This window comes from Aulonocara stuartgranti (assembly GCF_965226115.1).
Source record: "Aulonocara stuartgranti genome assembly, chromosome: 11".
In the NCBI taxonomy this organism is placed as follows: Eukaryota; Metazoa; Chordata; class Actinopteri; order Cichliformes; family Cichlidae; genus Aulonocara; species Aulonocara stuartgranti.
Genome location: NC_138947.1, coordinates 2,464,041 through 2,478,689, shown reverse-complemented (window position 1 = coordinate 2,478,689; position 14,649 = coordinate 2,464,041). Strand labels below are relative to the sequence as shown.

At 45.8% G+C, this 14,649-nt stretch overlaps 1 protein-coding gene across 6 annotated transcripts in view; it reads left to right on the top strand.

Moving 5' to 3' along the window:
* The window catches only part of gramd1a (GRAM domain containing 1A), a 51,826-nt gene extending 37,563 nt beyond the window's left edge, over positions 1-14,263 (top strand). For 4 of the 6 annotated variants that reach the window (XM_082551513.1, XM_082551516.1, XM_082551514.1 and 1 more), the window contains 13 exons: positions 1,211-1,329; positions 1,766-2,081; positions 2,844-2,997; positions 3,262-3,345; positions 3,843-3,989; positions 5,183-5,304; positions 6,417-6,559; positions 8,462-8,565; positions 9,986-10,216; positions 10,369-10,453; positions 11,671-11,778; positions 12,626-12,746; positions 12,830-14,263. In XM_082551513.1, the coding sequence (XP_082407639.1) occupies positions 1,211-1,329; positions 1,766-2,081; positions 2,844-2,997; positions 3,262-3,345; positions 3,843-3,989; positions 5,183-5,304; positions 6,417-6,559; positions 8,462-8,565; positions 9,986-10,216; positions 10,369-10,453; positions 11,671-11,778; positions 12,626-12,746; positions 12,830-12,925 (1,830 nt within the window). In that variant the 3' untranslated portion in view covers positions 12,926-14,263. The remainder of the gene's footprint in view (positions 1-1,210; positions 1,330-1,765; positions 2,082-2,843; positions 2,998-3,261; positions 3,346-3,842; positions 3,990-5,182; positions 5,305-6,416; positions 6,560-8,461; positions 8,566-9,985; positions 10,217-10,368; positions 10,454-11,670; positions 11,779-12,625; positions 12,747-12,829) is intronic. The other 2 variants (XM_082551515.1, XM_082551517.1) reach the window with 1 other exon arrangement.
* The last annotated feature ends 386 nt before the right edge of the window (positions 14,264-14,649 follow it).

Below are 14,649 nucleotides of genomic sequence, written 5' to 3'. Positions count from 1 at the left end.
AACCAAACTAATCTTTTAGTTTAGTTTGGACCTCTGCGTTCACGAGATGATCGAGAATGAACGGCCCTCTGAAACAAAATATTAAGGATGTCACATAAACCACTTCACGACAAGAATGCAGCTGCTTCCACCACAGCCAGCTGCTTATTGTGCATACATGTTTCTGTTGTGGTGTAGCTGCACTCACAGCATCTAGTTATTGTTCGGAAACAATTCCTGTAATAAATCCTTAACAGACCGATCAGCATTCAGCAGGATATTGGGCTTTCATGCTTTGAATTAGCTCCAAGTTTATTAAATTTTGAAAAAAAAAAAGATTATTTTTTCCTTCCAGCGGTTTAAGATAAACTAAGAAAGTGTGTAAATAATTTGAGCCATTTAGTTTCATTGACATCCTTCATTAACAACGGTTTTCAATGCTGTCGGCTGAGTTGCCAACATGCCAGTGTCTGTTCCCTGCAGTGGCAATAAAAGTTGGGCTGAATGTCACTGTTTTGTAATGCTGACTACTGTTGGCTCCCTTTTAGTGAATCAACACTTGATTCCACTTTGACCTTTCAGCAGTGTTGACATCCTGGTCTTAACTTGAACAGTTTGCTTTTATTTACGCTCCTCTGAGCAGAAGATGCAGAGGCTTCTGCTTTTAGAGATTTACAGGCCTGCGGCGTGTACAGGTGTTCACACATCTTGTTTTTAACTTTAGTTTAAGATTTCATCTCGATATTTGCAGCATGAACCAGATGGAAAAATAAAACACTGCACGCTGCTCACACAACTAAAACTGATAAAACACAAAAATGTTACAGCAAGGTGGGATAAAAGTGGTTTTTCTTTATTGTCATTTCCCCCTGAGGTGAGCACCGGTGTGTTCATTTATAATAACTGTGGTGTTTTTCAGTAAAACAGCAGCTGTGCTCTGAATGGGCCACATGGCACTATATTTACCGTCGCCTCAGACGGAGTCGTAAAGTGTCCAACATGTTTGCACAATTGATTTTGATTCAAGGCTCATTGAGAATCAATAAAAAGTCCCACACTCTGTTGCACAGTGAACATCCCAGACTAATGCACGCACACAGATGGATTTTGGCTGTCACACAAATCCTATTGCCTGCAGCTGCTGTTTCTACACTTGCAGTTTGACAAGACAAAGAGCTGCAGAGTGAACCGCGCAGGAACGTGCATGATTAAATGTCTGTATTTTCTGCAGTCTCTGTCCCCCAAAGAGCTGTGGCACATCGTGCACCAGTGCTACGGCACTGAGCTGGGCCTCACCAGCGAAGACGACGACTACGTCTCCCCCACCGCTGAACACATGAACGGCCTGCTGTGAGTGTCTATATGTAACCACCTCTAGTTATAGATGTGCGAGTTATTTGAGTCTTAACCATGTTAAAGCTGAAAACCTGCTTTTATTTTTTCCTCGTGTCACATTTTTATTGTTGGGTAAAGTTCTGCACGTCAACGATAAGTTGACTCTCTAATGAAAAAGACACAATATGCGTCCCTGTCAGTGAGATTTAAGCTTATTTGTTACGTCTATAGTTAATTGGCAGTGACAGAAGCTATAATAGTCATTTTATTGTGGTTAAATGCTTAAACAGAAGAAGGCATGACAGACAAGCTTATTAGCGATCATTTAAACATACATGTAGCTTTAGGGGTCACTTTTCCATCTTTTTAAGCAAACAAGAAGACTCTGGGTTCTCTAACAGATGTTTTTCCCTTTCCCTCGCTGCGACGTTCCTGTTGCCCTGTTCTCCAGGCCGGGAGAGGAGTCGGGGTCGGTCACAGACCTGTTGGACCTGAGCTCAGTATCCGTTCCCTCCGCGGGCAGCTCTCCGCCTCCGCTGGTGCCATGCAGTTTAAGCAGTCCTCCTTCAGCTGCCAGCCTCAGCGGATCCTCTCCGCCCTCCTCTGCCTCCTGTCTGCCCGTGGAGGTGCCCTCCTTGTCGGGAAGCAGGCTCGGCTCCGAGCCCCTCGAACCCAGCCCGCCCAGCTCACACAGCTCGCTGCCATCCACCACCACCACCAACGCCTCTTTCTACGCCTCCACCCCGGCCTCTGCTGCTGCCTCTTTTGTGAGTGTTCTTCACATTCAGACTATTTAATATGCAGGACGTGGCTGTCTGTTTGTTATACCTGGAGGGCTGGGAAGCAGAGCCAGCTGACCTTTGCTCTGCATGTTGAAACTGAATCTTTTGAATCTGTATTTGATGAAACATGCCTGAAGCTAAAAGCAGCTTATTTAAATTGCACTGCCAACGCTTGATCACACAGTTTTGGGCCCTTTTATTCCCACGTTTGATTCATTACGATTATTTGTTCTAATTAATGAGCAAATAACAGGCTAGAGGGGAGTAAACATGATGGGGATGGTTCCCAATAGATGTGAGAATTTCTATTTTCTATTATAGCAATTTAAAAAGAAAAAAAGCAAATAATTAGTCGATTCAAAGGATTACATCTACATCTATGACCACATTCAGGAGGAAAAACAATAACGAGGCCTCCAGGCAAGAAGGAATTGATGGGAAATATTTGTGTAGTCTGCATTCGTCTCTGTGTCCAATCAGCCAAAAGCTGCTGCGGCGGCGGTTGTTTCTCTGCAGCCGTTATCTCGACGCTGACAGAGTGAATAAATGCAGCGCTGTGTCAACCCTGTGCCGGTTTCACATTAATTGGATGGCTACAGTGGTATGCCTGCCGAGGCCACATCAGCACGAGGCCAGCCTCGCTGTGAGGCCTCTCAAGTCATATGACAATGGGGTGATCTCCCTCAGACCCCTCACTAACTGCCCTCCCATGTGCTCTTTCTCTCTCCCCCGCCTCCTCTGCATCAGACTCTGGAAGAAGGCGGAGACAGCCTGTCCGAGTCAGCCAATCACATGCTGCCCCCACCAACTGCCAGTCTGGGAAACCTCTCGTCATTGGACATCACCAACGATGAGGACCTGCCCACAGACCCCAGCAACTCGTCTGACACACAGGAAGAGAGTGAGTGTCGTTTGGGCAAAGAGACCACAAGAAAAGAGATTTAATTTGAATCTGTCGGTCGGCATAAATTTCATCTAAAAACTAATTCTGATAACATCTTAGAGCTTCAATAAGACTCAGAGGTACCTTTATGTAGGTAACAAATGATATTAAAGTGGTTTCCTGCCCTCCTGATCTCAGGACAATAACTCTTTGCTCCGCTGCACGTCAGCAGTGAATGCAGGTTTTGTAAACATGAACATGCTGTACTTTGTCTCACTTCAGTTAAATCTGACCTGAACCAAACCGAAACGGTTCCCCGATCAGCTAACGCATCTACAATCACCTCCAAGCTGAGCGTGTTATATGGTGCTGTAGACGTTTACTCTACACCTCTCCTGCTGACTCTTGGCTTCACATTTGTTTGTTCTTGGACTCGGCTAGAGTGGCTTTGCATGATTCACTGTTCAAAATAATCCTTGTTATACTTACACTGGGCCTTACTGTGAGTTTAAGCTAATATTTTTGCGATTGGCTGTCGCTCATTAACAGGTTTAACAGCAGGTGGGTGTGGCTTATGTGCCTGAGATGGTCATATTGATACCCTCGCTTTGTGAACTAACAATAATGGGAAAAACATAAAGATGAGTGTTCAGAGTAGTCGGATTACTTATTGAGAACATCCAAAAACTGTCCTATAAAGATGCAAAGATGTAAAAACACATGTAACCCAAAGTTAGCCGTGTTTGGTCGAGCTCTGCCGTTAGTGACACTGTGACGCGCCTGCTCATGAACAAAGCAAACCTCCGTGGTGGAGGCAAATACTTTGTAGAAACATCAAAACAAACTTTTCTTTGGCCCTGCAGGTGAGGTGGAAGCGTTCTGCGCTGACCTTAGCGGGCGGCTGCTCATCAACACGGCGGTCCGCATGAGCGTGGACAAACTGCATGACCTGCTCTTCTCTGCTGACACGCACTTCATCCAGCACCTCTTCTCCCAGCGACACTTCACCGGTAGGTTAAAACACTCCTGAGAGTCAGGCCTGATGACTCACTCGTTTCATTTCGGTGGATTTCCATGATGTTTAATTACTTCTTCTTTTTTTTAAACTAAATAAATAGATAAAGGTGAACTGGGCTGAATCTGCCGCAGTCATGCAGACACACGGTTTCATCTCGGCTGTCGTGTTTTAATTGTAGTTTGAAGCCCACGTTTTAATCACTAAATCAATAGCTTAGCCATACTCTGAGTCCCTTCTCCTGCTGTTAACCGTGTAGCTTTGCTGGATGATGTCATGCTCTAATGTTGCCCACAGTTAACTTCACTAACCTCCACAGTGCTTGTGTGAACTTGTTGCAGGAAGTTAGTGTGACAGAGCGAGTTTTTCCTGTTGAGACACTAACAGTTAAGGTTTGAAAATAAGTTCATCCACTCTTATTCTCAGTTTGCTGATACCTGATCTGCCAGCGTCCATTTTTGTAGCTCCGGTGTTTGAAATGAAAATAAAACAAATTCCCCTGGAAATCGGATTTTGGGGATGTGATTACTGTTGTGATGCTGCTGAAGCTCACCCTGTGTCCCACTGATGAGCTGCTGAAAAACCTGCTCCTCTTCTTTGTGCTGCGTCACTTTTCCTGTTTAGAATAGACTAGATAGAAGAATAGAAGAGAATTCAACTTTGTTGTCATTGCACATGTTACAGGTACAAGGCAACGAAATGCAGTTTGCATCCATCCACAGATATATTATATTATGGGTATGTTACAATGTACAGGGTATGAAGGTATAACTATAAGTATGTACAGGATATAAATATGAAAACTACACAGAAATATGAACTATGCACGTTATAAACAGTTGTAAAATTATAATGTTTGATAAACTGGCACTCAGAGTTGCCTTTGCTTTCATTTGTTGTATATTTTAGTGTTTCTCTGTGAAGCTGAGATGAAAGTGAAGCTGTGAGGCTGCTGGTTGGAGGCCCAGCTCGCTCAGGGACATTCTGTAGCTCTAACTGGGGCCTTCCTTTCTTTCTTCCTTTCTTTCTTTGTGTAAAGGAGCATGCATTGACTCTCTCTCCTCGCTCTCGCACTCTTTCCTTTTCATTCATAAATTCGGAGCTTCGCGTGTTCTCTTTTTTGTCGCTCTCCCATTTTCACCGAGTCTCTCGGGCCCTCTCGTTACTTTTGTTCTCCCTCCCCTTCAGACCTGTCGGTGGGTGAATGGCAGCAGGACGGCAGCAGTGGGAACACCAGCCGTGTGCTCAGCTACACCATCGCCCTCAACAACCCCCTCGGGCCCAAGACCGCCCCTGTGGTGGAGACGCAGGTCAGTCGTCAGGATGAACGTTTCTAGCTTCATTGTGTAGAAACTGGAGGGGAGGTTTTATTTTGTATTGATGCTTCAACTAGCTCTAATTTGAGATGTGAGAGAAGATGTTAGTACTCTGTTATTACGCTTCAATAATTTTGAGTCAGTTTAACTTTTTAGTTGAATTTGGAGACGTGTTCTGTCGGACACATTAGCATTTGTAGCATTCTGAGCTGTTGACCCATCACTTGAACACATTTAGACGTGTTTAATATAAAAAATCCTCTTTTTTGAGAACCTGTGCGAGTGGAACGAGGAGGATAAAGAGCAGCCAGGTGCTGCTGGTGCACTCGATTCACTGACCATCTGCAGAGGTTTTGACAGTTTGGAGCAATGTTTGGATAGATGAGGCCAAACTGGAGATGTTTAAAGCCAAAAACCAACACCTTGTAGCAACTGTCAGCACTGTATGTTCAAATGTTCTGCAGTCAGATATGAGCCATGCAACAGGACAATGATCCTTAGCAGAGAAGCAGCACTGTGGCAGGACCTGAGGAGAGCTGCACACAGCGGCTCACAAACCTCAAAGAAGAAGTTTTTCACTGCAGAGTCTTTATTTTCCACATGACCGTGTAATACGAGCACAAAGGAAGCTTCAATATTATCACTGATGATGATGATGATGGTGTGATTATTATATTTACGGAGCATAATAACTGACAGTTTAACTACTGTGAGAGAGCAGTTTGGATTGCTAGCTCTGTAGCATGTTTGATGCAGGTATTGCATCAAACATGGGAAACTTGCAGCAGCATTAGTCAACAAACCGCAGCTAGCTAGAGAAGAGCAAGATAGATTTGCTGATAAATCAGAGTGGGGCCTCAGAGGGAACCACAGAGTGCGTATAACGGATGCAGCCACCATGATTACTAGTGTTGTTTTGTGGTTTTGCATGTTTAACATGAAGCACTGACTCAGAAAGGTTTTGACATACAACTGTGATGTTTAGGTTTTTTGGGGGTTTTTGGGGTGGGGCTCTGTTGGATTCACTTCCTGCCTGTAGTTTCTACGTGGAGTGAAAAACATGGATCCTGCATTGCACTAAAACTCCACCTTCTGCCTGCTTACAGACGCTGCAGAAAAGCAGCGCCCGGGGCGAGTGCTACGTGGTGGACTCGGAGGTCATCACCTCAGGCATCCCATACCAGGACTACTTCTACACCGTCCACAGATACTGCCTCACCTCCATCAACAAACACAAGAGCCGACTCAGGTTTGTGCGCTCGTGGAGGTCGCCCGGCTTACTCTTCACGCTCACACGGTGTCACTTAGAGCCACGGCCGAGCGAACAAAGGAAGAACTGAAAAAACACTCGAGTTTATTTATGCAGCAGCCTGCACTCTATCAGACGGGCTCCTTACTGAAAACACTGTTGGACTCGGCGCTGCTTTACTTGATGATACTGTGACTGATAACGTTCGTGATTAGATAATAATCCAATCGAGTACACTTCACTTTGTAAATTCATAACTTCCATTGCTCTAAAAGCAACGGGCAAGTCGCAGAATATCCAGTTTAAAAAAATAAAATAAAAGCAGTTATTAAAGGAAATAAGATTTCAACAGAGCTCTGCGCCGTCTGTCCGTCCCTGATAAATGAGGACATCCAAACACGACAACATGAGCTGAGCAGGTCGACAAACACGACAGCAGACGAGCAGTAGAAGAAGTCATGATTGCATAAGTGGCTACAGGCTAATATTCTGTTAGCTTCCAGTGCTCGAATCAGTCCTTATTATGAAAATGCTGTTGGAGTAATAAGCAGCTGACGTACCAGAGACGCTGCTTAGCACGGCTAAAATGAACCACAGGACGGAGTTTGCAGCCCATGGGTGAAGCCACCGTGACATCATCACCCACTGGTGTCGAATGCTGTCAGTCAGATAATCCGTTAAAGAGCTCAAAGAGGCACCACCAGCACACACGGTGAAGCGCGAGGTCCACTTTAATGATTAAAAGCAGTGAAAAAGCTTAACGGACTCAGAAAACCTCCAAAAGTCTGAAAACGCAGACGGACCGAAGCCTCGTCAGGCCAGCTGTTTTCACCAAACACCAAAGAAACTTGGGTTTAGTTTAGTCTTAGTACACATTTTAATTTTTAATCAAATAATAATATTTTGTTTAATTTCTGCTCAGCCTGTGAGCATGACTGTGATAGAAATGGCACTCCACATGTCTGAAGTCTTGACTGTAGCATTCCCAGACTGAAGAGCATTTTTCAGCATTTTCCACCAAAAGCAGCAGACGGTAGTTTCTCAATAGACCGTTATGCACATGGCCTGAAGACAGCTTAGCTGAAGTAAGAGCGGTGGCTCTCCTGTTCCCAGTTATCTTCATCTCAAGCCCAAATGCAGCCAAGTTCATTCTGCTTTAGGCTGTAAATATTCCTCCTGGTCGTCGCTTTCTGTCTGATTACATGAACCTAAATATGAGATGTCGGTTGTTTTGACAGATGTCTTTCCCAAGAAATTGTGTCAAAGTTCCCACCTGGAGAGCGTTCACATTAAATCTGCTCTCTGGATCATTCATAACCAACTTCAAGCATTAATATTCTGGCATACATCGAAGTCTGACGTCTGTGACGTAGAGTAACAGGAACATGCGTGGGTACCTGCGTGTTTCGTCCATTTTCTGCCAATGCTCTTTAAAAAAAAGCATTCTGGGTGAAATATTGAATCATTTCACCATGTGGGGTAGGTTTGTACTTTAAAACACATACACAAAGCCACACTTTGTCGTTTAACCTGAAAACGGTATCAAAATCGCCCCTATTTTTGATTTTTAATATCCTCCCGATTCAGAGCTCGACTCTTTAGTCATAGTTGTACTTGCGTAATTCTCTGAACTTGATGCAGTTCTTTGGTAGACTGAAACACGCTAGCTTGCTAATTTTGTGAAATGCTCTTATACAAACGGAAGTTTGAGTTTGAATTATCAGATCAGACTGTAGAAAATGTAAGAGGCCCTGTGTGTAGTTACGAGCTGAGAAAAGTCCCGATTAAGACCAAAGTGATGCAGCGCAGGTTCAACTAAAGAGCTTTTCTTTCCAGAGAATAAAAATGATGCTTAAAAATGTTGCGCATGCTTTAAAAGTTCCTTTGCGTCTCCTCTGGCAGAGTTTCCTCAGACATCTGCTACAGGAAGCAGCCGTGGAGCCTGGTGAAGGCGCTGATCGAAAAAAACACCTGGAGCGGCATCGAAGAGTACTACAAACACATGGGTGAGTCAGGGCAGCCGAGCCGCTGAGAGAAACAAACAGGAAATGCTTAATTTAAAAGAAAAAAGGATGCTTCCTGCTGCAGATCAGAGAGATGGAGGATTGATGTGGTTTGCAATGTGGCCGCGAGCCGTTTATCTACAACTTCAGGTTCTTTGAACAGAGAAAACTTTGAGAGCTGACAACGTTTGATAGTTTGCTTCTGTTGTCTCACACTGCACCACACTGAACACGGTGAGCTTATATTTAGAGCAAAGTGCATTAAATTTATATTCAGATGTCTCAAATGTCAACAAATCTTTAGGTAATCCATTTCATATAGGCCTTGTTTACCTGCGTCCACGCAGCCCCCTGGGGGCCTGTGATGGTACTGCACAGAGACCACGAGCAGTCAATTAATATTCTTAAGTCTAATTTAAATAAAGAAAAAGGAAAAAAAAAATCTAACTTCTTGCTTTAAAAAGTGTGAAGATGATGCAAGGAGCAGAGATGTTGAAGGTAGAAGCTGTGACGAAGAGGGTGGAGTGGGCGGAGTGGGTGGAGATGAGCGTCAGGAGTGATTTGTGACAGAAGGATGGCAGGAAGAGAGAAAGGGAAGTTTTGTGAGATGACAGTGGGACGGCTGGTTGGGAGACGTGGCACTGACAGGGACGGGGGCGGAGCTTGAGGAAAAGGGGAGGAGACTCCTGCAGTGACTCTAAAACAAAATGTTCTTTCAGGTTTTATGGTTTTGAATTTAAATATTTACATTTTCTAAAGAAGCTGAACTGATGAGGAAGCTTCACTAGAACTAAACCTGAACCAAGCTCCTCCTGCAGCTCTGTTAATAACTATAAAGGTCTTAATATGGAGAATGAAACTGTTGATGGGGAATTAAATTACGTGAATCATTAGAAGCTGATTGAGAGAACATAATATCCCTGTAATGATATTATGATAACTCATTTTCTGCTCGTGCGCTGAGTGTAGTGGATGTTTAGGTGGGCCTCACGCTGTCCACAGATAAACAAGACATGGGCGCTGACAGAGAGCATATCAGATATCAGAGCTTACATTCTGTCACGCCGTCACAAGCTCCGGCCTGTAATCAGGCAGACGTACACATTTTTCTGTACGTGTCTGGTCGCGGTCGTCTCCGGAGCTTTTAAAGAGATCGCCTGGACGTCTGCGTGTGCGCTGATACTTTATGTAAAAGACAAACCGGAGCCATTAAGTTCATTTCTGTTTAAAGAAAGTCACAAAACAGACACGGGGGCTGCCAGTCCCACTTTCCAAGGTTTCAAATATAGTTTTTATTTTGGATAACGTTCTTGAAACTGCATCAAATTTGAACTTGGCCGGACTCGGGGCGTGTTGTGACACCTCATGGAGCGAGGTATTTTCCCTCCGGTCTTCCATTCTGGGTTTTAAATCTCTCACGCAGAGAGCGAGGTGTGCAAGCTGGAGACACTCCTGCAGACTGAGGTTACCGTGATGACCACAGGCGAAGCGGTGGGCACCGACGCCGCCAAGACCCCGCCCGGCTTGCGCCGCAGGAAACGCACGTGCTCGCGGCGGCAGGGCGAGAGGGAGCGAGAGAGGGAAGGAGGAGGAGCGGGTGGTGGAGACCGAGGGGACAGAGGAGTGGGAGAGGAGAGGGACACGAGAGAAGCCGGTAAGTCCGCCCGGATACAGACGCAACCAGCGAGTCCCGCCTCTGTGCAGTAACGCCCTCTGGTGGTTGTGTTCGGTTTTCCAGCCGTCCAACACAACCTCACTGATTTCTAATTGATTCAGTAACAAAGTGTTCACTGTTGTGTCCTTTAGGCTCTCAGTTTATGAAGCTGGGGGAGCGATCGCGTGGCGGCGGGCACAACGGCATATCCACCATCCTCCTCATCGTCAGCTTCATGTAAGTGTTTGTGGAGTCGAGTGTGTGGATTGGATCTGTGGGTGAGCGTCGCTCTGTCTGTCCAGCATGTGTGGTCTTATTTAATCAGCAGCAGCGGAGACGGTTGTATGAGGAGGGGTTGTACTGTTGCACGGCGGCGTCAGGACCGGTGCACGACGTGTGCTCTCTGTACTGTGAGCTGATCACAGCCCTGCTTTGATTGTATGTCTCTGGTTAAAGTAGCTCGCTGCTGCTCAGTGCGCTGCTGAATGTTGCTCATGCAGACACAATCGATCCTTCTGCTTACTAACGGCCTCACGATGCCTTTCTTGCCATTTCTCTTTTTCCCTCCTTTCTGCATTACTTCTTGTGCGTAGGATCTGTATCAGGTTCGTATGAGAGGCTTTAAACGTTACACCACTGGCTGTTTAAATATGACCTCTGAGCACAAACGTACAGGAAAAATCCACCGTTCAGGCTGAACCTGAAGCTTTGACAAATTCAAATGAAATGTGATAAATGAGGTTCATTTCTCTTCAGTCTAAAAGCACAGCTGCTGATTATTTTAAGCTGCTCTCATAAACGTACGATTATCTGTCCCCAAAGGGAGGAGGATTATTTAAACGAGGATTCATAACCAGATTTTAAGTCATATAAAAAAAAAAGATGAAATCTGTCTGAAGAAATGTGACACCACATTTTAGCCTTTATTGGATAGAGACTGTGTAGAGACAGAAGCACTGAGCGAAACCGTCGCCCTCACGTCTGATTTATTTGTAAAATAAGAAGTTTTAAACTGAACAAGGTCGGTGCGACAAAGTTACAAAATTAGAATCAATCAAAGAACTGTTTCAGAAGTTTTTAATCCAAATCTGCTGGTCATACCTCCTCAGCATGTTTGACACACATGTGCTGCAGTGAGACCAGCTTAAAGGCCGCAGCCTGCCGTCTGTGTCGTTTGTATCGTGGCTGGGATGAAGTCTAGTTAAAGGTTTCCAGTAAGACGGAAAATTGAACAAAAATGAAAAGAAGCCTTGAAATTAGCCTGTGTGTGTGTTAGCTGACGGTGGATTCTTCCTGTAACAGCTCAGACTCCAACAAACCCACAAATATTTGTGTTCTTTTGTTCCGTTGGTTTTTCGACCTTCCTGCTGTCCGTGTGGTTCAGTGTGAAACATTTTCAGATTGTGGTTGGTGCTGAGTGACTCTGACCTCTGTGCGCTCTCTGTCCCCGTCAGTCTGGTGGTGCTGGTGGCGCTCAACATGCTGCTGTTCTACAAGCTGTACGCTCTGGAAAGAGCCGCACATACACTGGAGACGTGGCACTCCTACTCTGTTGCTGACAGGTAAAAGACACCGCCCTGCTTTCCTTAAACACACACACACACACACACACACACACACACGTTCCTCTGGGAAGGATAATTGGTGTTTGGTGTGAGTTGCTCCTGTGGGGGACCACAGCTCTGTTACTGCATAGCAACAGGTCAGAACAAGAAGTTTTAAAGGGGATAAGATCAGTAAAAATAGGATGAGGATCATTTAAGCAATAAAAAAATCTATTTCACACAAAATGAACCAAACGGCAAAACAAACAAATAAAAAACTGGCTTTCAGCAGGAAGGAAGTCCCGTCTTGTCTTATTCTCTGTGACGCAGGGACTATTTTCTTTCTACCGTCTACATCCGCCAGTTACAGAAGTGTGAAGCGAGCTAACGTTGCAGGTGGACGTCACTGTTTCCATCCTGTGAGGAGCGAAAGGTTTAATCCTCGGGTTTGTGTGGCCGCCTCCTGCACGCTGTGACACGCTCGGTTTGGTTGGAAGAAAATAGTTCGTCCATGAAACCGCTCACGGACGGGTTTGTGGATATTTTTAATAACCTGCTGAGTTTTCAAACATGTTTCGGTGCTTTGGACAGCACACAGGACAGGAAGTGCACTTTCAAACTAAAAGTTTGAGTTCCTGCTCGCACACTAACGCACATGGACATTCATATTTTTGGAAGCTTGTATTGAACCTTCTGACAAGTCTGTTTATGAGTTTTCATTTGTATTACTTTTGATTTTTTGTCTAATTTATTGCTCAGTTTGTTTCTTAGACAAAAACATAAAAGGTCACTTTGTGCTGTTGACTCTGGGTTAAAGAGCTCTTCTTCTTCCTCTTGTTTCTCCTTCCTCCTCCTCACCCCTCAGTCCTTTGCCTCAGACAGCTGGGGAGTGGGCTCAGGTCCTGCAGCTGCAGAGGCAGTTTCATCAGGCCCAGCTCAGCAAGTGGCAGCAGATCCTGCAGTCCTCCGTCTCGCTGCTCGACCAGGTTGGCGTCCCGCTTCAGTTTGCGTTGACGGCTGGCTTCAGCTCACAGATTATAACCCAGCGTGTGCCTCTCTCTGTCTCCAGATGAAGCAGTCTTTAGAGAAGCTCCACCAGGGCATCGTGGTCCCAGAGGTCAAGCAGGACCCCCCTGCTGACGCGGAGTCCCTGACCGAGGCCTGAACCTCGCCTGCTCCGACTGCCCCCCTCCCAACCTCCGAACCCGCAGAGATTCGGATCGTTTCCTGTTTGAACCCCGGTGAGAGAGGACGCCGCTCAGAACTCTCCTCGCCTGACTGACTTGAAACCGCGACGTTCACCTCGAGTGAACTCAGACTGGAAGCTTTCAGGACCACAGCAATAATTTCCCTGCAGCTGCAAGTCGTGCGTGTGTGTGCGTGCGTGTGTGTGTGCGTGCGTGCGTGCGTGTGTGTGCGTGCGTGTGCGTGCGTGCGTGTGTGTGTGACACGAGGCCACAGGTGGGCCCGTTCAGACCACCCGGTCAGCTGCAATCTCCTTTAATTCAGACCTCGACTATCACAGACCGAACTTCCTCTTCTGACCTGCAACATTTCAGAGGTTCACGATTCGGGAAAGCGGGAGCGTCGATCGACTCTCAGCGGACGAGAGAAAAGAGAACGAGGAACACGCTCCCACTTCTCCCGGGCTCTGTCAGGGTTTTACGTCTTTTTCAAACTCGGTGCGTGCGACTGTTTCCTGGACCACGACAGTATTTATTGTTGCCGCTGACTGTCTCGTCCTGCTCTGAAGAAGTCATGTGATGCCTGTTTCCTGCTCTGATTTGCTGTTTTGTGCGTGGGCCAAGAGGGGCTCCACGAGAACGATCACTGGCCCCAGCAATAATAGTGATTCATGTTCTGAATGTTTCAGCAGAGTAGTACATAGATACATATATATATATATAATGGTAATAATGAACCGTGTGTGAGTGTGTGTGCAGCGGAGGACATTTGGAGGTGAGAGACGGGCGTTCGTGTTAGTTTGTTTTTGAAGATTTCTCTTTCATGTTGGGTTCAGGTGGAAGCTCTAAGGTCTGATCAGTGACGGAGCGACTCCTGTGAGGACCAAGCAGACCTGTGAGGGTCCCGGAGAAGAAAAAAAGGGAATTTTTCTGGCAGTATTGTTTTTCTGTGTGTGTGTTTGTACGATTCATTTTCTTTTTATTCAGTTTTCATCTTCCGTCTTTGATTTTTGTCGTTATTCGTCCTCCCCGCTCACCGGACCTGAAAACATTTCACCCACCCGAGAGCTTCCTCTCTGGTTTTCTTTCCTGCTCTTCCTCACGCTCTCGTTCTCTTTCTCTCTCCATTTCGTTTTGGAAAACGGCGTCTGCTGAAGCATGCGGGCCCTGCTGTGCACGGCCGTGCGTGGGTAACAAAAGGATGTAATATTTATTAAAGGAGGGAGAGAGGGATGAGGAGCAGAGATGGGAATGTACTGTAAAGATGTGATTGTACACCATGCTATGGAGAGAAATGAAAAGCTCTAAACACGCAACAACGCCTCACTTTTCTTTGAGTCTGTGTTTGTCTCCTTTGGCTTAATCCGTTTTGGTTCACAAATAAAGTTCCTGCAGTCTTCTCCAACCGAGGAAAACCTCCGTCAGTGCAGGTAGGACATGTTGAAACATGGGTCTCATCTTTCCCCGCACCATGTCGTCCCATCCCGGGAATATCTGAGCTCCCGTGCTGATGATCGTTGAAACAACAGTCGTGCAAACACAGTGAGGATAAACCAGGCTTTGCTCTGCTGTAATGCCTCTTTGCACCACTAGAAGGTGCAGTTAGTCTGTGTGACTTTTGCTTAACCACTTTATTTACAGTGGGGGTGGGCGCTAAAATTAAACAGACAACATGAAGTCAAAGGAGCTCTCCATGCAGGTGAAA